The sequence below is a fragment of the Yarrowia lipolytica genome, chromosome 1F, assembly GCF_001761485.1.
Source record: "Yarrowia lipolytica chromosome 1F, complete sequence".
NCBI lineage: Eukaryota > Fungi > Ascomycota > Dipodascomycetes > Dipodascales > Yarrowia > Yarrowia lipolytica.
The window spans coordinates 2,395,526-2,415,746 of record NC_090775.1 but is presented as its reverse complement, the minus strand read 5'-3'; the positions used below and the strand labels follow the sequence as shown (position 1 = coordinate 2,415,746).

Below are 20,221 nucleotides of genomic sequence, written 5' to 3'. Positions count from 1 at the left end.
GTCCTGTCTAAAAGTAGCCAACAGCATGCATCAGAGGCAGCTTGGGATGCTGCTCCTGCCACGAGTCCATGATACCCATGATTTGTGCGTCGAGGTCTTTGCTGTCAGCTAGACTCCGGGCCAGCTTCAAGATGCCTTGGGCTCCAATCACAGAGTCCTCATGGTTATCACGGATATCCACGTTGATAACATGCACAGGTCGCTGCAACTTTTCCCCCCGGTCCATCAGGTCGTCGCAAACAGCTTCGAAGCACCGCTCCTCGCAGGTGAAGACCACGTCAAAGACGTTCTTGTGTTCCACCCATCGCTCAGGAGCCGTCTTGATCTTTCGATTTCGATCCAACATGGTCAGCAGTCCGTTAGCTGTGTACAATCGCTCGTCTTGTGCACTGAGCTCGTTATAAATATCATCGTATGGCGTTCCGAAGGCGTAGATGTTGGGCTTGTCGTACGCTGGACCTGGCAGTCTGACCGCGCTTCCCGTTCCGTAACTCTCCACGTCGAACCCGGCCTCCTTGAGAACCTTGTGGGCCTCCATTGATCGATTCTGATTTGAGGCACACACGGTGCACATCTTAAGCTCCGTCATGATTGTGGTGATTGTGTGTGTTAGTGTGTGTTCGTGTGAGATCGAAATGAGTGTTCGAAAATATCATGCATGGAGATAATATTCAAAATTAGGTTACAGTACATCCAGGGAACCCAGCACGATACAAGTACATGTACAGGTACGATACAAAGGTCGGGTTATATCTACTCACTCAGTCACTATCATTACAACATCGTCATTAATCTATTTATTCAATACACTAGATAACCTGTCTAGTTGCCGTCAGCCTTGTACTTGATGAAACGCATCAGGTTCTGAGAGGCAGCATCAGCGTCCTCCCGCAAACTGGGGTTCTGCTTCTTGTTAATTTTCTTGGCCATGTGTCGAACCTTGGGCAGCAGAGGCTCCAGTCGCTTCAGGTAGCCCTTGTTGACAAATACGGGCCCATCGTAGGGGTACTTGTCGCCAAAGATGTCAAAGATCTTGTCCACGGCCTGTAGAGCAACCTGGGTTTGGGTCTGCGGAAGAGCCTCCAGAAGCTGGAGAAGGTACTCTCCAACCTTCTCAACCAGGGCAATGGATTCTTGAGAGCCACTCTTGCCGGTAGCCATTGCTAGAAGACCAACCAGAGCAACAGCTCGCTGGTGATAGTCGGCAATCTCGTCGGCAGTGAGAGTCTCCGTGGCCTTGGTGACTCGCTCAATCTGTGCCAGAATGAAGTCGGACTGGGAAACAGTCAGAGAGTTGATCTTGGAGTCCAGAGCAGCTGCTACAGCCCAAAGAACACCAACAGCAGATGTGAGGGAGTCAATAGCAAGCTCGCCCTCGTACTTCTCGAGCATGGGGAACACATTGATCCAGAGCTGCTGGGCGGCTCCCTGCCACTGCTCAGAGTCCTTTGTGGGCTCGTGAGATGCCATAGTCCATGCCAGATTGTTGAGAGCAGCCATGGCTCGCGACTCGAGAGGGGCATAAGTGAGAGCCTTCTCAATGACAGCAGAGGCCTCGTTGAGAAGCAAGTTGATGGTAGAAGTAGCGGCAGTTCCCTCAGCGCCGTTCTTGTCTCCATGGCCAAAGTCAATGTCCTGGGGGATGTCAACCTCCATATCTTCGTCGACGTCCTCGGGCTCCTCGGTCACGCCTGACCAGGTGACCTGTTCGGCAATGTCCGTAATGAGCTCGAGAATGACCTGGAGGGCGTTCACGGTGGAACGGGCCTCAATGGCGTCCATGTCCTTCTTGTCCGTGGCAACCACAGTTCCGTCCTTGGAGCCAGCATCCTGCTTGGCTTGCAGGTCGGCAAATGCAGAGTTAGAGTTGAAAATGATGAGCAGTCGCGACAGAATCTCGGACAGAGAGGCGTCTCGGCCCTTAGAGCCTACTCCCTGGCTCTCGACACAGATGTTGTAGTGCAGACCCCACACAAACACCTGGGCAGCGATGGGTAGAGTGGTATCCTCGAGGTAGATCTTATAGTCGAAAGGAATGGTTTTGTAAAATTCGGGGTTAGACTCGGAAAAGGTGTAGAGATACTCAAAGGCAGCAGAGAGCACAGCAGAGGGGAACTTGGGATTCAACTCAGCCTTGGTCTTTCGCAGCTCCAGAAGAGCAGCCACGGTCTGGACGCCAGCTGGCGAAGAGGCGATGGCGTCGAAAATGTCATCGGAAGTCACGCCCATGTTGGTGAGCAGAGACAGAATGTTTTCGGCAAACTCGCACAGTAGAGTGAATTGATCTCCTTTGGGGATCTGCTGGGAGCCGTTGGCAATGTTCTGGCAGGTGGAAACAATCTTCTCCAGAGAGTCGGATGCAATCTTGATGACGTTCTTTCGGAACATGAACACGGCCACGTCGTAGCCCTCCTCCAGGACAATGTTTCGCAGCAGGCCGTACGACTCCATGACAACCTCCTCGGAAGCGTCAGGAAGCAGCTTGTCGATCACAGTCTGGATGAGCGACTCCTTGAGAAGCATCTGTCGCAGCTTAGGATCCTCGACCATAGCTGTGATCATTCCAATGGCAGTGCACTTGTCTGCGGGCTTGCCGCCGTTGAGCTTTTCTAGCAGAGGCAGAATCTTGGTGGTTCGTGTGTTTTCATCCTTGCGGTCGTCCTTGGCGGCCTGGGACGCCTTTCGGGCGATGGGGTTGTCTCGCTTGGTGTGCTTGGCTTTTCGCTTGATTTTTGCCATTGTGTTTCGTGGTTTTGTGTGTTCTTAAGGATGTCTATGAAGTTCTTTGATTTCTCACTCTGCACCAACTTCACAATTTTTTAAACTCGTGCGTCTCTAAGGTGCTTATTCAGCGATGGAGTGTAAGAGGAATATGGGTGAGTATTACGATATGTTTTTTTGTGTTTGTTTTTGTTTTTTGGTGAGAAACTATTCCAAAACACGTCGGAAAAACCACTCGCGGGTATTTGTGTTTCTTGCAGCCCTTCATATATCCATTTTAGCCACTTCTTTATTGCCGGCTACCACAAGTAGTGCTTCCCTCATATCCCTAACCCTCAGCATGGTCCTCGTCAACTGAAAAACTTAGCATATCGAAAACGACAAAAACGTCACTACACACAACTACACACAACATGCTTCGACTCCTGACCAGATCGCGGGCCACCCCCCTCCGTGTGATCTCGCGTGCATACTCCACCCCCTCGCAGCCCAAGGTGCCCTCCAGCGTCGCCGCAGGAACCGTTCTCAAGGGTTGCAACGTGCGAAAGAACGGCCAGGACCCCGTGGCCCTGGAGGACTCAGAATACCCCCAGTGGCTGTGGGACATTCTTGATCCCGCGGCCCAGAAAGCCAAGCTTGCTGCCGACCCCGTGCGAGCGGCCCGAAAGGCCCAGAAGGCTCGAGCCAAGGCCATTATGCAGGAGAACAACTTCGTCTCCAAGATGAACAAATAATCAGATCCGGCATAAGTCTGCCCAGTCTCATGTAAATATGATGTATATATGTTTTTTGGTTGGTTGGTGAAAGAAGAGTGTAGGGTTGTGGAGGCTGGTAGCGAGACGAGATAGGCACCTACATAAACAGTATGTTTTGAATACAACTTGTATATATATCATAGAGGACGGACATGAGCTCTATGGCTTCAGATATCTAACTGCTGCATCTGTTTTGTGGATCATCTACCCCAGATCACTACATCAGATTCATACCCCTTGTCAACTCACCACGTCCTCGGATCATGGGTAGTCCACTCAGTTAACATATCAATTGTCTATATGCACAATTACTCCTTTCCATCCTTGGGGAGAGGACCGCCCTTAGGAATCTCAACTTTCTGGGCGTTCGCCAGAGCAGCTTTTCGAGCCTCTATGCTCTCAGCAATCTCAGGATCGATCTTGACGCCGGGCTTGAGGTTTCCGTCGATTGCCAGCTGTTCACTTGGTTAGCTGTTGATTGAGATGGTTATTGGTAGCTGACGCGCTTGTTGTAGCTGTTTCTTTTTCGAGCAGCCGGTTCGTAGTTCCTATACTCACATGATGATTGGCTTGAACCAAAAGTAGGCTGTGTTAGTGGGTGAAAAGCTGAGAATCAAGGTCGAGTTACTCACTGGTCGATGCCATAATGACAGAAGCCACCACAGGCACGCTGTACTTGCTCCAGGCGGTCATGTTGGTGTGATTTGGTGTGTGTGATTAGTGAACGGTTAGGATGCTTGGAAAACCTTGAGCAACATATCGTGCCTTGGGGATGATATCTAAGGCGTGGAACGCTCCAAAGTCTGAGGTTAGGGCACTTGGTAAGGCAGGAGCTGTGTGAGTTCTATTCAGTATGCTAATGGATTTCGAAGTTTTTACTGGAGATTTATCACTGTCTTGTCCCCTCATAACACACTGCTGTAGTTCGTGCAATATTCTGCACGTGACCCACTAAGGCGGGTGCATGGGGGTACTTGTAGCCGTACTGAACGCACAGGCGAATGAGTAAGAAGTGCCGTAAACGGATAATGGGGGCTGTGAACGCATCTTGAAACGTCAGGCACCTTGTAGGTAGGATCTAGGGCGTGAGTAATCTCCTTCGAGTGTTACTTCCTTTTTTTTTTTTTTTTTTTTTTTTTATTTTTATGTTTTATGTTTTATGTTTTATGTTTTATGTTTTATGTTTTTTTTTTTTTTTTTTTTATAATAATAAGGAGAAGATGCTTGCTGTGACATCCACCATTATACATCTTGGTACAAGTAGTTGAGGGTTTGTTGACGAACATGTCTATCTGGGATGTATATATTTTCACATCCGTGTTTAAAAAACGCATCACGATGTTTCATATTATAGAGCGGCATATATATTGTATATTTTGGTATTGTTTTATTATGGGTCAGTAAACGATCCCTTTCATGGGCTCCGACCTCAGCGGTCGCTGCTTCCGATCCTGTTATGACCACAGCTCCAGTTAGACTTTTAGTTGATCAAAGGTCCTCTATCGCGAGGTTCCTGAAACGCGAGGGAGAGAGAGCTGGAGAGCTACAAGTATCGGGGTGTTTCCGTGTTGTCCATGTGCAAGTGTCTCGTTTCGGGGAAATCTGGGCGTTCATGGATCAACTTTGTGGGTATACCGTTACTTGTACTTGTACTTGTACAACTATTCCACACGCAACGATGGCTAAGTTGACTGAGCATACCCCCCCTGGCTGGAAAATGGCGACAGTACAAGTACAAATACAAGTACAGGTACTTGAGCACACTAATGACGTGTTGAAAGTGTACTTGCACAAGTACGTGTAACAGACATCCTACATTACTCCACCTACACGGCCCCCGACTTGTCGACACCCCATCGTACTCGTACGCCCTTTCCCATCCTCTTCACATGCACCAGGTACATCATACAGTACAGTACCTGCGGAATGAAACCCTTTTCAACAAGCGATGACGCATGTTTTGTTTTGCCACCAACATTTGGGTTTCTCAAGTCCCCGCTTGGACCAGCTGCACTGCCATAGCTGGAGAGTACATGAGAGAGAGGAAAGTCGCTGGTCGATGCAAATGACATGGAAATGCGGAGTAGCCCGAGAGCGAGGAAAAAAGACGAGATTTCGTCGTGTTTCGGGCGGTCGGAAAAGTCGGCTCCGATGTCCCGAAGAGCTTAACACATCTACTCCAGCTCAGGTTACCCGGCCGCATATTAAGCGACAAGAAATATTTACAGATAAACCCAACCACCCTGTACACCGTGCCATAGGTGGATAACGGCACCACAGTCTGTTGGCCATGCCATTTTTCAAGAATCTCGTCCGATTTACTCGCGACGTCACCCGGGACTTTTCCCGCACCGTCCACGAGACGTACGAGAGCCTGGCTTTCAACATCTCACTGAGATGTGAGGCCCGACTCCAGGCACATCGTGAGGTGCTGTCCTATGCCCGGGCTGGCCGTCCATTGACGTTCCGTCAGAAGTTTGACATGTTCAGCAAACATCGCCAACATGCCCGTCGAATGCACACCCGACACTTCAGCTCAAACAATTGTGCGCGTCACATTAGCCGTGTATTCGAGAACGGCTACAACTACCAGCGAGCACCGGGCTGCCGAAGGCGAATCACCTACCCCCTGGCAGGCTACGCGATTCGAAGAGCCTTTAGTTCGGCGTTCGAACGCAAAGATACTACATGCAACTTCGGCCGAAGATTGTACGCTACAATGGCCATGCCCTGTAAGGGCATCCATAAGCTACAAAAGACGGCCTTTGGAGGAAAGAGCATCGTGGAGGTCACCTCCCAGCTGAGAGTGCGGGAGCTAGATCTGTGCTCCGCTGCCCAGGAGTACTTCCCCCGATATTTTCTTCCCGTCGAGGTTGAGTCTGTCACCGAGGAAGAGTCCCTCTTCCAGTCTTCTTCCTGGGTCGCCTGTCTGGAGCCTACTTCCACAGGCACATTTGTGGACTTCAACTTTGCTCCCCAGCTCTCTCTGGAGGCGGAACAGCTGACCACAGAATCCCTGGACCAACTGGAGCGAGACTTGCAGGCCTTTGTCCAGGAGACCAAGGTGCTTCTCAAAGACATCAAGACAGTGTGCGCCTCTCTTGGAGAGCTGCCCGTAACTGTCAACAAAAACAACGTTCGTGTTCACTTTCCTAATGCTGATGCTGAAAAGGTCAACATTATGCTCAAGGACATTGGCGTGACCCGAGGAGTCATCACCGAGGAGGAGTCCAGTGACTCTTCTTCCGAGTCGCTCATGTCTGCCAGCGTCGTGGAAACCAACTGGAACGAGTTTCTGGAGGGCTCTCGTCTGCAGCCTGCTGTGCAGGCTCGAACTGAGGCCATTTCTGTTTCGGACCTGTGTTCGACACCTCCCTCGCTGTCCGAGTCCCCGTCCAGTGCTTCTTCTTACTCTCTGAGCAATGAAAGCTCCCAGGAGAACACTCACATGGACTCTTCTGTTGAGATTGTCAGTATTTATTAACTAATGAAAGGATTACGAATGATTTAATCGATACTGTAGTGCAGTAGTCTCAGCCATATACTGTCATCACCGGTACAGTACATACAGTACATACAGTTCTTCTATCGCTGATGGACCGTATTAACTTATCTCCGCAGCTTCACACTCGGAACATACTGTGCGCCATTCAGGTATCTGAATGTAAAAGACTGTACAGAAATTAACTGGAGCTAATGTGGGTACCGTCTTTTTGGTCCAAGATAATTTAGCACTTTATGTCACCGACCCATTGCCACAAATCACACGTCTGGTGTGTCATTAGTGAGCGATTGGAATCACGAGTTTTTTTTTTTAAGCAAGTATCACCAAACAAGGTCCCTGAACTTGTACCTGAACCTCTGGTTTAACAGCAAGCAATTACAAGTACACCGCCTTTATCTTCGACACGCGAAATAAATCAATTTCCGACCAATTCAATTAGTCGCACTCGGACTTAACACCCTTGCCATGGTCTGGGCAACTATAGTCTGTTCAGTTTGGGACTCCATCTCCGAACTTCACCGGCTGGTACATAGGATACCACCATCACCGCACCTGAGACAATAAATTAAGGTTTGGGTAATCCCTCAGGCAACGGGACTCACACTGTCCAGCGTGACCATGCAGGAGGTACCATCAACCTCACTACAAAGACGGAGCACACCGCACACCACCCCCCGACCATGAGTGAAGTGAGTAAGGAACACAAACAGGCGCAGCCAACGCAATTGCGCACGCCCCCGAAGGTCCGCCTCTCGCCACCGAGCCTCTGACTTCACACACTAACCCAGAAACCTGAACTTGTATCCGAAACGGAATCTGAAGACGACCACAGATACGAGGACACTGAAGATGTTCTTTTGGGCTCAGAGGATGCCCCTACTAGTGCAGCAGCCGAAGAAGTTGCTGGAAACACATCGACCATCTCCATTGGCACTGCCAAAGCCGACGACGATGAACTTCCCGCCACTCCCAAGCCAACTTCGCCCACGTCACTGAAAGTGACACCTGGATCTTTCCCTGGAGCTGCGGGGGCAGATGAGGACTCCACCACCACGCCCTCGGCCACGTCGCCCTCTGCTAACGTTCTCAACTCCGACGGAGAATCGCTAACACCTGGCACTTTCCCCGATGCCACATATGACCAGACCCCCTCACCCGTATCATCGGCTCCTCCTCCTCCGCTACCCCATCGGCCCGCCACCCACGGCGACGGTGGAGCAGCCTCTGCTCGAGGAGAAACTCCCCCCACACTTCCTCCTCGGCAGGGAGCTCCCAGTCTGCCACCACGAAAGCGGTCAGCCTTCTCGTGGTTCCTGGGCAACAAGAGCCAGACCAGTCTCAAGAGCGAGGACAACATCACGGCACTGGCCAACAGCCACCGTGCCAACGCCCAGCCCGCCAAGGTCGATGAGAAGATTGTGGCCGAGGGCTACGGTCTCATGTACAGCCGAATGCAACAGAACCAGGACAGCCTGAGTGAAAAGGAGGAACGGGAGCGACAGGCGGTGTTGCAGGCTGGCGAGCTACTGCAGGAGGACTTCCGACAGTTGCGACAGAAGGAGTCGCTGGAAAATCCCTTCATTGACTGGGACTTTTGGAGTCGGGTCATTGAGGACTACGCAACCGTGGCTAAGGAGCACCCTAAACAGCTCAAGGAGGCTATTAGCGCCGGATTCCCCACAGAATTACGGTCTATCATCTGGCAGATTATCACAAGCTCTAAGAACGCTGCTCTGCAAGACTTCTACACTGAAATCCTCAAGGAGAGCACTCCCCACGAGAAGGCCATCCGACGAGATCTGTCTCGAACGTCGTTTGTCATGGAGACCTCTCCCGACTCTCTATACAACGTCATCAAGGCATACAGTCTGTTTGACCCCGAGGTGGGATACACACAGGGCATGGCGTTTGTCACGACCCCTCTGCTGCTGACCCTCAACGAGGTGGACGCTTTCTGCCTGCTAGTGCGGCTGCTCAAGGACTACGAGCTCAGAACAATGTTCCTGCAGGAAATGCCCGGACTGCATCTGAAGCTGTACCAGTTTGACAGGCTGTTGGAAGACCAGGTCCCGTCTGTGCATATCCATTTGACCCGCCAGGGAGTCAAGTCGTCCATGTACGCCTCTCAGTGGTTCCTTACGCTGTTTGCATACAAGTTCCCTCTATCAATGGTGCTACGAATCTTTGACATCATCATGACCGAGGGTATCGAGGCCATTCTCAAATTTGGAGTGGCTTTGATCCGGAAGAACGCCGACACAATTTTGGCTCTCAAATTCGACCATCTGCTGCCCTTCCTCAAGGAGTCTATTTTCGACGTCTATAGAGAGGGGGCTGGAGATGTGTTCCGAGTCAACGAGTTTGTGCGGGATGCCATGGACGTGAAAATACACCCTCTGTTGCTACACAAGTACCAGGAGGAGTATCTCGAGATCAACCGTCTTGAGCGGGAGCGATTGGAGGAGGTTGAGGCTCTGCGACTTGCCAACGGTCAACTGACTCTGCAGGTGCGACGAATCGAGTCGACTCTGGTGGCTCTCGAGAAGGAGCATATTGAGGTTGCTAACGAAATGGTACAGGGCAAGGTCAAGCTTGCATCTCTGCAAGACGAGAATGAGACTCTGAACATGCAGGTGAGCGAGATGAGACGAATCACTGGTGACGAGGATCTTGAGGCTCTGATGGATCTCAGACAGGACAACGAGCGTCTGGTTGCTGAGAATGAGCAGCTGCAGTCGCAAATGACGGAGATGAAGCAGGAGCTCGACGAGATTCGGGGAAAGCATGGCGAGCTTGATGCCCAGCACACCAATCTCAAATCCAAATGGGGCGACATGCGCAAGCTTTTGGATGCCATGCCCCAGGAATAGCTAGCTACGTAACATAACCAAGCAATATTATATTTAAAAGGCAAGTGCAAGGATGTGATATACTAGTACAAGTAGTTAGCTACATGTGCCTGATTGTGTTGTACTGCTACCGCCCAACGCACATGGACAACAGTATACAGGTATGCGAACACTCGATGCCCTCAATTGAGGGATCTGTCTCCTCTTAGGAGTCCCTTCTTGGGCTCCTGCTTGCTACATGTGTTTACATGAGCAACTACTTGTAGCTAGTCGATTCCATGAACGCGGTCTTTTCTTTGTTTACGGCTTGTATTAGTTGGCAATCTAACGTGCCTGTGACATCACAAGGCTAAAATCTGAGATTAAACACCATCCCGCCAAAAGATGCGCATATCAACAAAATGTGGGGTACAGTACATACCATGCAGCTGACCTAGCAAGGGGCTACCAGCAGTAGCTCCTTTTGTTTGTGTATGTGTGGGTGTGTATTTATATAGGTCTGGGGAGTCGTATGTTGCGCGTCATCTCTCCCGAATGTCTCCTCGCCAGTCCACACGTCCCAAGCATCCTCGAATGAAGTGTCCTCACTGTCCTCTGGACTTCTCTACCCCCCAAGAGTTTGAGCTGCATATTGCTACTGATCACTGACCAAGATACGACTATGCCATACGATACAAACGGACGTCTATAAGCACAGCACAGTACTTGGACTTGCCGGTAAAATGAATACAATTAACTAAATGAGTAACACAGAATAATTTAAGCAAGCTCCGCCGTGTGAAGGGGAGTGAGGTTGGCGGTGTGGTGGGGCTTGTGCTGGTAGTGAGAAGTGCCGCCAACTCCAACCTCGTGGGCGTAGAGAGGAGGGGGCTTGGGAATGTCCTGTCGGAAGAGGTGTCGCTGGATATTCACCTTGAAAGCGTTGAACTGGTACTTCATGTGCACTCGAGTGGGCACACCAAAGACCTTGTCCAGCTCCTCAAGAGTCAGGTTCTTGGTTTCAGGCAAGAAACAGAGCACGAGGAAGAAACCAACCACGTTCCAGGCAGCGTACCATCCAAAGGCTCCCTGTGGAGTGAAGGCAGCTAGAAGAGAAGGCCAGGTGACAGCCAGCACAAAGTTGAAGAGCCAACAGGTGGCAGTAGCAAAGGACATACCTAGATCTCGAATGTAGAGAGGGAAGGCCTCGGCAGAGTAGGTGAAGGGAACTGGACCCTCTCCGCAAGAGTAGACGGCTGAGAAGAGATAAATACCCAGAGCAATACAACCGACTCGAGCTGGGGAGTTGGTGGGGTCGTCCTGGTCGATCCAGAAACAAAAGCCTGCAAATAGCAAGAAGATGGCCATGAGCGGGAAGGTAACTAACAGAAGCGCTCGTCGACCAAACGTATCAATGGTGTAAACAGCTGGAAGTGCAAACACAAAGTTGATGGCGCCGAAACCAAAGGAGGCAAGAAGAGCCTGGATTTCGCCGAAACCGGACTCCATGAAAATGTTGGACGAGTAGTAGGCAATCACGTTAATACCGCAGAACTGCTGCATGAACATGACGATGAAGGAGGCCCAGGAAGCTCGTCGGTTTCGAGGCACGGTAAAGAGCTCGAAAAATCGGTTCTTGCCGCGCTTCAGCTCCTCCTCTTCAAGCAGCAGCACGTGTGCGTAAAACAGGTCGCGAGCGGCCTGGACTTCCGAGTTTCGAATGACTCGCATGCACTCGTAGGCCTTGGAGATTTCTCCTCGAGCAAGGTGCCATCTAGGAGACTCGGGACACCAAATGACCTGGACACAGACGAGCAGGGCAGGGATCAGAGCAGAGCCCAGCATCAGACGCCAGTTGAGACCCTCAATGCCGTGATCAGGCACATAGTAGAAGGCCAGGTCCATGACGTATCCCATCATGATTCCAAAGGCGGTCCACATCTGCCACATCATGACCATGGCTCCTCGAATGGTGGGGGGAGCGCATTCGGCGGCGTAGACGGGAACAGTGGCAGACTTGGGTCCAATACCGAATCCAAGGAAGAATCGGGCAATGAACAGGTGCCACCAGTTGTTGACGAAACCGGACCAGAAGCACGTAGCTCCAGACCAGAAACAGGTCCAGAAAATGGTCCATTTTCGGCCCAGCAGTCTATTAATGGGGTCGGTGAGCCAACAGGAAACCACGGCACAACAGAGGTAGGGGGCCGAGTTGACCAGACCAAGAAGCCAGGTCTTCTGAGACACCACACCGGCCTCCTCCTTGATGCCAAACTGAGCAGGGAAGATGATGTTGGCTCCGTTGATGACAGTCTCGTCCATACCCTGGACGGCCGCAGCCAAAGAGCAGCAGATGACAATGTAGTAGACCTTCATGGGGTGGTCCCACTTGTGGGTGATTTCTCGTCTCAGCCAGTATCGGTCATTGTCGTCGAGAATGTCAATGTTGTCAAAGTTGGCCGGGTCTTGGGCCACTAGAGCGCCCTTTCGGAAAATGTCCTCCTTGTCGCCCATTCCGTTTTCCTTAGCAAACCCAGACGCGATTTCCAGCAGCTCATCGCGGGTGTATCGAGACAGCGGGTTTTCGGGGTCGAGATCAGCGTTCAGAGCGTTCCCAGGAGGTAGCCCTTCGGCGTGCTCGTTGGAGGGCTTCTCATGGAGACCGTTGTTATCGGAAGTGTTGTCTGAAGCGTCGTTAGTCTCGCTGGGGACCCTGTCGATCCCCTCGGTACCGCCCTTCTCGGATGGATAGGAAGACATGGCGAACGACGTATCGAGTATGCCATTCTAGAGAGAGAGATCGCCATCTATATATAGTTGTCAGAAACATAGCAACGGAATAACCAGCTGCAGCTACGAGACCCGGCAACTGCATGCAAAGTAGGCCCGAAGTCTCAACCAGACAAGACTTACCCTCCAAAATAAGGAAGCCGGCCAACTCTACCTACTCGCAACTCTAATGATCTGCTCGAGGACTACTCCATCTGTGGTAGGAAGATAATACGTGTCCGTTGCAGTGGGTCTCTTTGTGTTATCGTCTTACTGAGGTCCTCGACATGCCCCTTTGCGCTAAAATGGGAGGCTTTGAGATAGCTAGCGCGGGGAAGTGTAGATACAATACGCAATGAGCTGCAGACTTAGGTGGGTTTGGCATGAACCTACTGGGTCAGATAATGTCGAAGGGCACCAAACATGGGGAAAAAAGACATGCTAAATGACAAGTGGATTTATTGTTTATCAGCGTGTGTCCATCAAATGTTGGTTTTGTGTCTGTTGATCTCCGTATGTCATCCCTTACAACCCATTTCCAAGGTCGTCCGGGGTGCATGTGGCTCTTTAGGTTGAGTTCGGTGTAGCCGTCCCTTCGTGTTGTGTGGGGAGGAAAAAGGATGTTCCGAGACAGGTGATTTCAAAAGCAGGCCTTACTACAAACACAAGCAGCTACAGTAGTCCAGAACGTCGAGGTAGGTCCATGAGTTGGCAACTCCGACGGCGCTACGTCACCGCGCATAAACAGGCAGCTATAGAGGGTCTGGGAGGTTGCTATTTTTTGCCGACCAGGGGTGGCATCTATTCACATGGTGGAGACGCATACTTGTGTCTCGTGTCGACTTTGACATGCTTAGAGTTGGTAAAGTTCGGCCTGATTTCTCCCCCCTTCTTTCCAGGAACAGACAAGAGGACGAGCGGCACCACCCGAAAAGGGTTCCGAAACACACTCGTGTGCTACCATGTCTAGCGTCTGTTATGCCGCCAGCACGGAGAAGGTCTCCCTCCCTATGGGGGCCGCGTGGAGAGTGTACACAACACGTCTTGGCAACATGCGCCCAAGATTGCTCCTGCGTCATCATCTCGTGCATTTGGCGAGCTCTACACCCCGCCCAAAACAAGCGGGCTTGTCGCAGGTTGCTCTTAAACGCCAAGGAAACATAATAGCGACAAGTCTAAGCTTTGAAAGCCCTTGGCAGACTCACTCTTGGCTGGAGATGATTACGTCACTTAAAGTTGCTGCCTTTCTTTCTCTTCTCTAACTCAGACTTATTTCTGCAATTTGAGAATGCACTGCAACAGCGGTATACCCCACACGGATAACGGAGGGAGCCCTGGGCCGTCCGCGAGAGCCATGGCCGTCCGCGGGCAGCTTCATGTGCCGAAATCCTCTGGTTTTCTCGTATGACCGTTGCATAGCGTATCTCGGCGCGGCTGTTCCTGTCGGAAAAACGCGGGCTACCGATCTTCCGAGTCTCCCTGCGGCTACATTATGGTGTGTAGATCGCATGCCATCGGCCGCGTAAAGTTGAGAGGTTCGCGGGGTGCCTCGCCTGGAGCCATCAAAGGGAACTAAAGGAAGGAGTAGCGAGGTCTGGAAGGGCCATTTGGTTGAGGCATGTACCGTATAGTTGTTGGAAGACCTACGTTGTGTGCCCTTGAGTAGACATTGATAGTCTCCCTACATGTTACCCATTAGCCCTTGAGGCAAGTTAGAACCCAAAGACGCAGCTGGTATTTTGAATTTTGCTCACAAAGAGCCCCAGCCTTGCGACACGCCGTGTTCTCGTGACGGCTAGGCTGAGCGATAAGCCTCGATACCCGTGGAATTATAGTCGACTTATTCTGTCAGTTTTGTCAGGCTGCAAGTTTATGCTGCCAGGAATAAGCATGCACAGTTTGTACCGGTAAGTACTACATGGAACTTCCGAAAGCATTGTTTCAACTTCCGAAAGCCTTGTTTCAACTTCCGAAAGCCCCGTTTCATTGCACCACGCGACGCTATGTTTTCCCATTGGGGAAAGATTTCATCTCCTTAATCTGTCCACATCGGCTGTGTCCGTGCTACTTGGAATACATTCATTGGAGACATGCTCAAGGTTGGAGGGGAGTTCATAAAGCAGTTTTACGTATTCGATAGACATGAAACAAAGAACAAATAAAGCCACCGTATTCGCCTTTGTCTTCCGATGTGGGGGTCTGCCATGACAGAAATGTAACATGCTCAGATTCAAAAGAACGGTTTCGTTGAACGGGAACAGAGAAATTGGGATATGTGGCGGTAATATCTGCACAAACCAGATCTATACACCTAGGCTCTACTTCAACCCGAAAGTAGCTAGACCTGACGGGGTTTAACAGCCACTAGCAATAGAGAGATGGAGGAGGGGTAAGTCAGATAGTGTTATTGGTGGTCGGAAATCTGATGAAGCCCCGAAAAGCTGTCTTATTGGCGGGTGGTTCAACCGAATTTCCCTCAGTCGCATTTTTTATCCGTGCCCAGCGCTTCCAACATCCCCTCATCATGCATACTAAAACACCTTTTGCCTCCACAGGATGTGGGTCCTGTTCCTGAACCGTCTACTTTTGGATTACAAATCCACTACTGTAGGACGCAAAAAAGATGGAGACATCACCTCATGAGACACACCTGGCCCTCAATTAGCCAACGTACCGTCCATTATCGCACCTTGAAGGATTTCTCACCTAGTCATTCGACATCTGATTAACGGAGTGAGACACAAGCAAGTGCTTATACAAATACTGACACTTGGAAGGAAGTGCCGTATGCTTTCTTAGTCTAAACGAACCAACCAGTGCTTACACATCCATGACTAGTTTGTTTTATACCCACCCCACATCGAGGAATTGTTCCGGCTATGATGGTTACACTTACTAGTATAAATCCTATTGAGTGGAGAAACGATCGCCGAAACCTCCATCTTCTTTTCGCTGACATCTCCACAACCAGTGTTGTTGTGTTGTGTGGGGTAATCTGATAGTGCTCAACAGTCCCGATCCAAAGACTATATACTTTTGATACATGAAATATATACAATCCTAAATAATAATACCAGTACTATCAAATGACCGATCATTTTATTTCGCGCTTTTACTAAGCATATATATGAAAGTAGATGCCAGCATTTCAAAATTTGCAACTTACCCGCGCCGATGGTTTAGTGGTAAAATCCATCGTTGCCATCGATGGGCCCCCGGTTCGATTCGGGTCGGGCGCAGTTTTGGTTACGGCCCATATCCTGGTGAAAATACGGCTTCCCGGTCCGATCAGGCCCATAGTCCAAGCACCAGGAGAGCCTAGTTTAGTAATTGTAGTGGGGAGACCATACGAGAATCCTGGGGTGCTGTAATCTTTTTGATTTTTTATGAGTACAGTATGTACATACATACTACAGTAATGTTCAAGGTTCCTCTCACATGTCTTGTTGGTATACCTTTTTTACTTTTTTAATATTATTATATACCTTATGAGCTAGTTTGATATCCCAAGTAAAATCCATGAATTACTACTCATACTGTTAGGACGGTTGTTTACAATCTCGACATGCTGCTGCTCAAAATGCTGCACCTCGTAGGCCATGTGCATGTGAGAGAACAACTCTATGCACACACAATAACCAAAACAAGTCAACCCGGCTGCCTATTTGGTACGGAAAATGCGTAAATACGTCGAGGTTGAATTTGAGCTTGGACAAGCGTATTATTGGTAGTTACTTGTACTTTGGCGATAGTTGCTGGAAGGCACAATTCATAGCACTTTCAAGCTGCGGGGCTATAGATGACGCCACTAGCGGCATCAGGCGACGACAAGGGAAGGAATGAGGCCGAAAAGTGGTCCAACTTGTGTCGATAAGCAAAATAGCAACCTCTCCACACATCCTCAAATTTTGCACTGCCCGCCCAAACCATATCCTAAACGGCACGGTACTGTAAATTATACAACTACTCTGATTACCGAATAAAGGGCCCACTGCATGAGTTTTGGGTGTGTAGAGAGTGCGCCTGTTAGCAGCAAGACATACGACCCATAGAGTAGGCTTGGGGGCTCAAAACTTGCAAAAAAAAGACGCTGGATTTGAACAGCCAACCAGTTGCTATGATTGCAAACCATTCAAGCACCGACATGCGTACCCACGAGTCCCATAATCACACTCACATCCACTAAGCCAACGTCTTCCACAGCTGAACTCTATCTGCCACTCTATCAGATATCTCGAGCATAAGTCACTGGTCAACAGCACGTCGTACATTGCAAGTGGTAGCACTCTCCCAACAACACCTCGCTCTACTCACATACCGGCAACCTCATCATGGCGCAAATACGAGGCAAGTTGCGGAAGGCACTGGTGTCTCTGGCAGCCCTGTCTGTCTTTGTGCTCTGTGTTCTGGCCATTCCTCGATCCCATTCCATCTCGGGCGCCAACAGACTGCTTAACAAAAGAGACGTTCTCCCGGAAGATGAATGCTCCAACGTGCGACACATTCCACGAGCTGACCAGTGCGAGTTCGTCAAGCTGCACTGCTCAGAAGACGAAAACACCTTCATCGATTACATGCAGGTCTACTACTGCTCGCCTTATGGACAACGACCCTTCCTGCTGATCATGCTGCTTCTGTGGCTGCTGACATTGTTTATGACACTCGGAATCGCCGCCAGCGACTTTCTGTGTCCCAATTTGGGCACCATCTCCTCACTGCTGGGCATGAGCGAGTCGTTGGCGGGAGTCACATTCCTGGCCTTTGGAAACGGATCCCCTGACTTATTCTCTACCTACTCGTCCATGAAGATTGGATCAGGTTCGCTTGCCATCGGAGAACTCATTGGTGCTGCCAGTTTCATCAGCGCTGTTGTCGTGGGAGCCATGGCACTTGCCCGGCCGTTCAAGGTCGCTCGAAAGTCGTTTGTTCGAGACATTGGCTTCTTTACTGCCGCTGTGCTGTGCACTATGGCGTTTATTTCGGATGGAAAACTACGTCGGTCCGAATGCATTCTCATGCTCATCATCTACATGATCTACGTCGCCACTGTTGTTTCCTGGCATTATCACTACACCAAGAAGCGCCAGGCATACCTTTCTGAGATTCGAGCGCGAGAGTTCTTTCTTGATGCTGGACAAGAGGCTAATGTGATTGAAGATGAAGAGGTTGGAGAATCTTCAAACTCGGTTCTGCAAGACGGTTTCGATAGAGAGGGATTCTTGTCTCTGACAAACTCAGACGACGCTTCCAGAACCTCCAGATCTCCCGTCAAGAGTCCCCAGACACCTACAGCAAATAACCTATCGCCCCACCCTAATCCCCATGCTCCTCATGGACGTTCTTTGTCTCCCCACGGTCGTCTGCCTGATCGTGGACGGTCCCCTCTGGCCGTGGAACGTCTTAGAACCGAGCACGCCCAGTCTAGAAGCTATTCACCTTTGGATAACAGATCCAGCCCTATTATCACCCCTGTCCACTCTCATCCTTCTTCCCACAGTCATCGAAACGTGCCCCGTATCGTTACTCATAATTTGGATCTCGATGAGGACGAGGAAGAAGACAGATATACGGGACTAACGTCCTCTATGCGTCTGCCTACTCCCCTGCACACAACCCATCGAGTTCACGATTCTGCGCCTATCAGACCGTCTCTGTATGGTGCCCTCGACTTTAGAGACCGAATCAACAATCTTAATGACGGTGAGGATCATCATGCTCACAACCATTCAGATTTGATTCACTCACCTCTGACTCGTCGATTAGACACTGAACTCTCACCCGTTCCCTCCTCCATCGAACCCATGTGGTCCAACGTCAAGGAGGTGACTGAGAGTGCTTGGGTCGTGGCTCTGTTCCCTACCCTGACTGATTTCTGGTCCAAGTCGTTCATGGGAATGGTGTCCAGTGTCATCACGGCTCTCCCTGTCTTCCTCCTATCCATCACTATCCCAGTTGTGGAGTCTGTGGTTGAAGAGCCTCAGGTTCCCAATGCTTCCGAGCCCGTGTCTGCTTATTCTGATGATGCTTCGTTTGTGTCCAATAACACTGCTACAACGAACCCTTTGTTGGCTGCTGAGAGCGAAAACAAGGTACTTTATAATATGGCTCGACGAAACAAGATTCTTGTGATTGTGCAGGCCATGCTGGCTCCTCCCGTCATCAACATTCTCATGCTAGATGAGGTCCCCGGAGTATGGGGAACTATTTTCTGCATTATCTGTTCCATGACGCTAATGTGGCTGGCAGCCACTAACTACGACAGAATGGTGCAGTCTGGCCAGTACCGCTTCCTCGCGTTCTTCGGCTTCCTGACTTCCATTGCGTGGGTGTCTCATATCGCGGATGTTGTGGTTGGTGTTCTCAAGGCTTTGGGTGCCATTCTGGGCATTTCTGACCCCGTTCTGGGTCTCACTGTGTTTGCCTTTGGTAACTCACTGGGAGATCTGATTGCCAACACCACCATTGCCAAGATGGGATTCCCAATGATGGCTCTCTCTGCTTGCTTCGGTGGCCCTCTTCTAAACGTTCTTGTGGGAGTCGGAGTGTCTGGTCTCATTGTTACCAGCTCTCCTGGTAATGCAGTCAAAAACGGCAGCTACCACATTGAGATCAGCGGGACTCTTATTATTTCTGCTGCCACGCTGTTTCTGACGCTGGTCATCACCATGGTGATGGTTCCCTTGGCTCGATGGCACATGACCAAGACAATTGGAGTGACCATCATCAGTATCTGGACCATTTCCACAATTGTCAACGTCATCTTCATTTAATGCGCTCGCGCAAGCCTCCAAAAGTCACGAACCACAGACATTTCCGTACTTATTTATACTAATTAATGATTAATGAGTGAGCCATGGGTATGTATCGTCTATCGTGTAACAAAGTTCGAACATGCATATACATTATCCACGCCAGATTTTTTTTTGAACATCACCACTACACAACACATCACACTCAGGACATCATGTCTGACGATCTCCAAGAGTACCTAGATCAGCTGGAAACAGTGCAAACCGAACTTCTGGATGACCCAGAAAACGCCGACCTGGCAACCCTGAGGGATGAGTTGCTCGAGCTAATTCAGCTGTTACAAGATGATACTAATGCAGATGATGATCAAAAGGAGGAGGCCTGTGGTGACGAAAAGGATGTGGTGGAGGGTGAGGACGGCAACGAGAAGGGAGCAAAAGATTCTGCTACAGGTGGAAGTGCACCTGTCAAGCCCACTTTGGCTGTCCCTCCGCCCCCAGCAAGTGTTCCCAAATCACCAGCTCCTCCTAAACCAGTGTGCGCTCCAAAGCCGCCTCCAAGAAGCGCATCCAGTGCATCGCCGACTCCCCCTCCCTCAGCTCCACCAGCTGAGTCACGTGCAAGCGACCGACCTGCTCTGCAGTCTCAGAACGCTCTGGCTCCCAAGAAGAAAAAGAGCAAGTGGGAGAAGCAGGAGGAGGCACTAGATGCCACGAAGAACAAGTGGCAAAAGTTCAGCCAAAAGGCCAATGCGGGACGGGCCAGTATGTTTCAGAGTCCGTCTGACGCATCCGGTAGAGGTGAGTATTACATTTGAGATTATGGAAGATACGGTTACGATGGACTACTACTGGTCTAAATGCGGCTAAAAGTGTGCATCACTTTGCTGTGTC

The 20,221-nt window shown here is 50.3% G+C and overlaps 9 protein-coding genes and 2 non-coding genes across 11 annotated transcripts; 7 read left to right on the top strand and 4 right to left on the bottom strand.

Annotated features, from left to right (window-relative positions):
- Positions 1 to 7: 7 nt before the first annotated feature.
- YALI1_F24151g (uncharacterized protein) lies at positions 8 to 589 on the bottom strand (the record flags this gene model as incomplete). Its single annotated transcript, XM_505567.3, has 1 exon — positions 8 to 589. The coding sequence occupies one exon, from the start codon at positions 587 to 589 to the stop codon at positions 8 to 10; it is 582 nt and encodes a 193-aa protein (XP_505567.1).
- A 233-nt stretch (positions 590 to 822) lies between these two features.
- Positions 823 to 2,739, bottom strand: YALI1_F24130g (uncharacterized protein; the record flags this gene model as incomplete). Its single annotated transcript, XM_505566.3, has 1 exon — positions 823 to 2,739. The coding sequence occupies one exon, from the start codon at positions 2,737 to 2,739 to the stop codon at positions 823 to 825; it is 1,917 nt and encodes a 638-aa protein (XP_505566.3).
- A 395-nt stretch (positions 2,740 to 3,134) lies between these two features.
- On the top strand, positions 3,135 to 3,455 carry YALI1_F24126g (mitochondrial 54S ribosomal protein mL54; the record flags this gene model as incomplete). Its single annotated transcript, XM_505565.3, has 1 exon — positions 3,135 to 3,455. One exon carries the CDS (start codon positions 3,135 to 3,137, stop codon positions 3,453 to 3,455), a length of 321 nt encoding a protein of 106 aa, XP_505565.1.
- Positions 3,456 to 3,784: 329 nt separating this feature from the next.
- YALI1_F24115g (uncharacterized protein) lies at positions 3,785 to 4,169 on the bottom strand (the record flags this gene model as incomplete). Its single annotated transcript, XM_066094453.2, has 3 exons — positions 3,785 to 3,938; positions 4,035 to 4,062; positions 4,109 to 4,169. 3 exons carry the CDS (start codon positions 4,167 to 4,169, stop codon positions 3,785 to 3,787), a joined length of 243 nt encoding a protein of 80 aa, XP_065950525.1.
- A 1,597-nt stretch (positions 4,170 to 5,766) lies between these two features.
- On the top strand, positions 5,767 to 6,960 carry YALI1_F24099g (uncharacterized protein; the record flags this gene model as incomplete). Its single annotated transcript, XM_505564.3, has 1 exon — positions 5,767 to 6,960. One exon carries the CDS (start codon positions 5,767 to 5,769, stop codon positions 6,958 to 6,960), a length of 1,194 nt encoding a protein of 397 aa, XP_505564.1.
- Positions 6,961 to 7,661: 701 nt separating this feature from the next.
- On the top strand, positions 7,662 to 9,851 carry YALI1_F24079g (uncharacterized protein; the record flags this gene model as incomplete). Its single annotated transcript, XM_505563.3, has 2 exons — positions 7,662 to 7,670; positions 7,770 to 9,851. The coding sequence occupies 2 exons, from the start codon at positions 7,662 to 7,664 to the stop codon at positions 9,849 to 9,851; spliced, it is 2,091 nt and encodes a 696-aa protein (XP_505563.1).
- A 738-nt stretch (positions 9,852 to 10,589) lies between these two features.
- YALI1_F24031g (uncharacterized protein) lies at positions 10,590 to 12,569 on the bottom strand (the record flags this gene model as incomplete). The annotated part of the gene is made up of 1 exon (XM_505562.3): positions 10,590 to 12,569. The coding sequence occupies one exon, from the start codon at positions 12,567 to 12,569 to the stop codon at positions 10,590 to 10,592; it is 1,980 nt and encodes a 659-aa protein (XP_505562.1).
- Positions 12,570 to 15,746: 3,177 nt separating this feature from the next.
- YALI1_F24000r lies at positions 15,747 to 15,817 on the top strand. The gene has a single exon. It is a non-coding gene; the product is annotated as a tRNA-Gly (tRNA).
- Positions 15,818 to 15,822: 5 nt separating this feature from the next.
- On the top strand, positions 15,823 to 15,951 carry YALI1_F23999r. Its single transcript, XR_002432168.3, has one exon. It is a non-coding gene; the product is annotated as a 5S ribosomal RNA (ribosomal RNA).
- A 958-nt stretch (positions 15,952 to 16,909) lies between these two features.
- Positions 16,910 to 19,348, top strand: YALI1_F23988g (uncharacterized protein; the record flags this gene model as incomplete). The annotated part of the gene is made up of 1 exon (XM_505561.3): positions 16,910 to 19,348. One exon carries the CDS (start codon positions 16,910 to 16,912, stop codon positions 19,346 to 19,348), a length of 2,439 nt encoding a protein of 812 aa, XP_505561.3.
- An 83-nt stretch (positions 19,349 to 19,431) lies between these two features.
- On the top strand, positions 19,432 to 20,145 carry YALI1_F23963g (uncharacterized protein; the record flags this gene model as incomplete). The annotated part of the gene is made up of 1 exon (XM_505560.3): positions 19,432 to 20,145. The coding sequence occupies one exon, from the start codon at positions 19,432 to 19,434 to the stop codon at positions 20,143 to 20,145; it is 714 nt and encodes a 237-aa protein (XP_505560.3).
- Between the last annotated feature and the right edge of the window lie 76 nt (positions 20,146 to 20,221).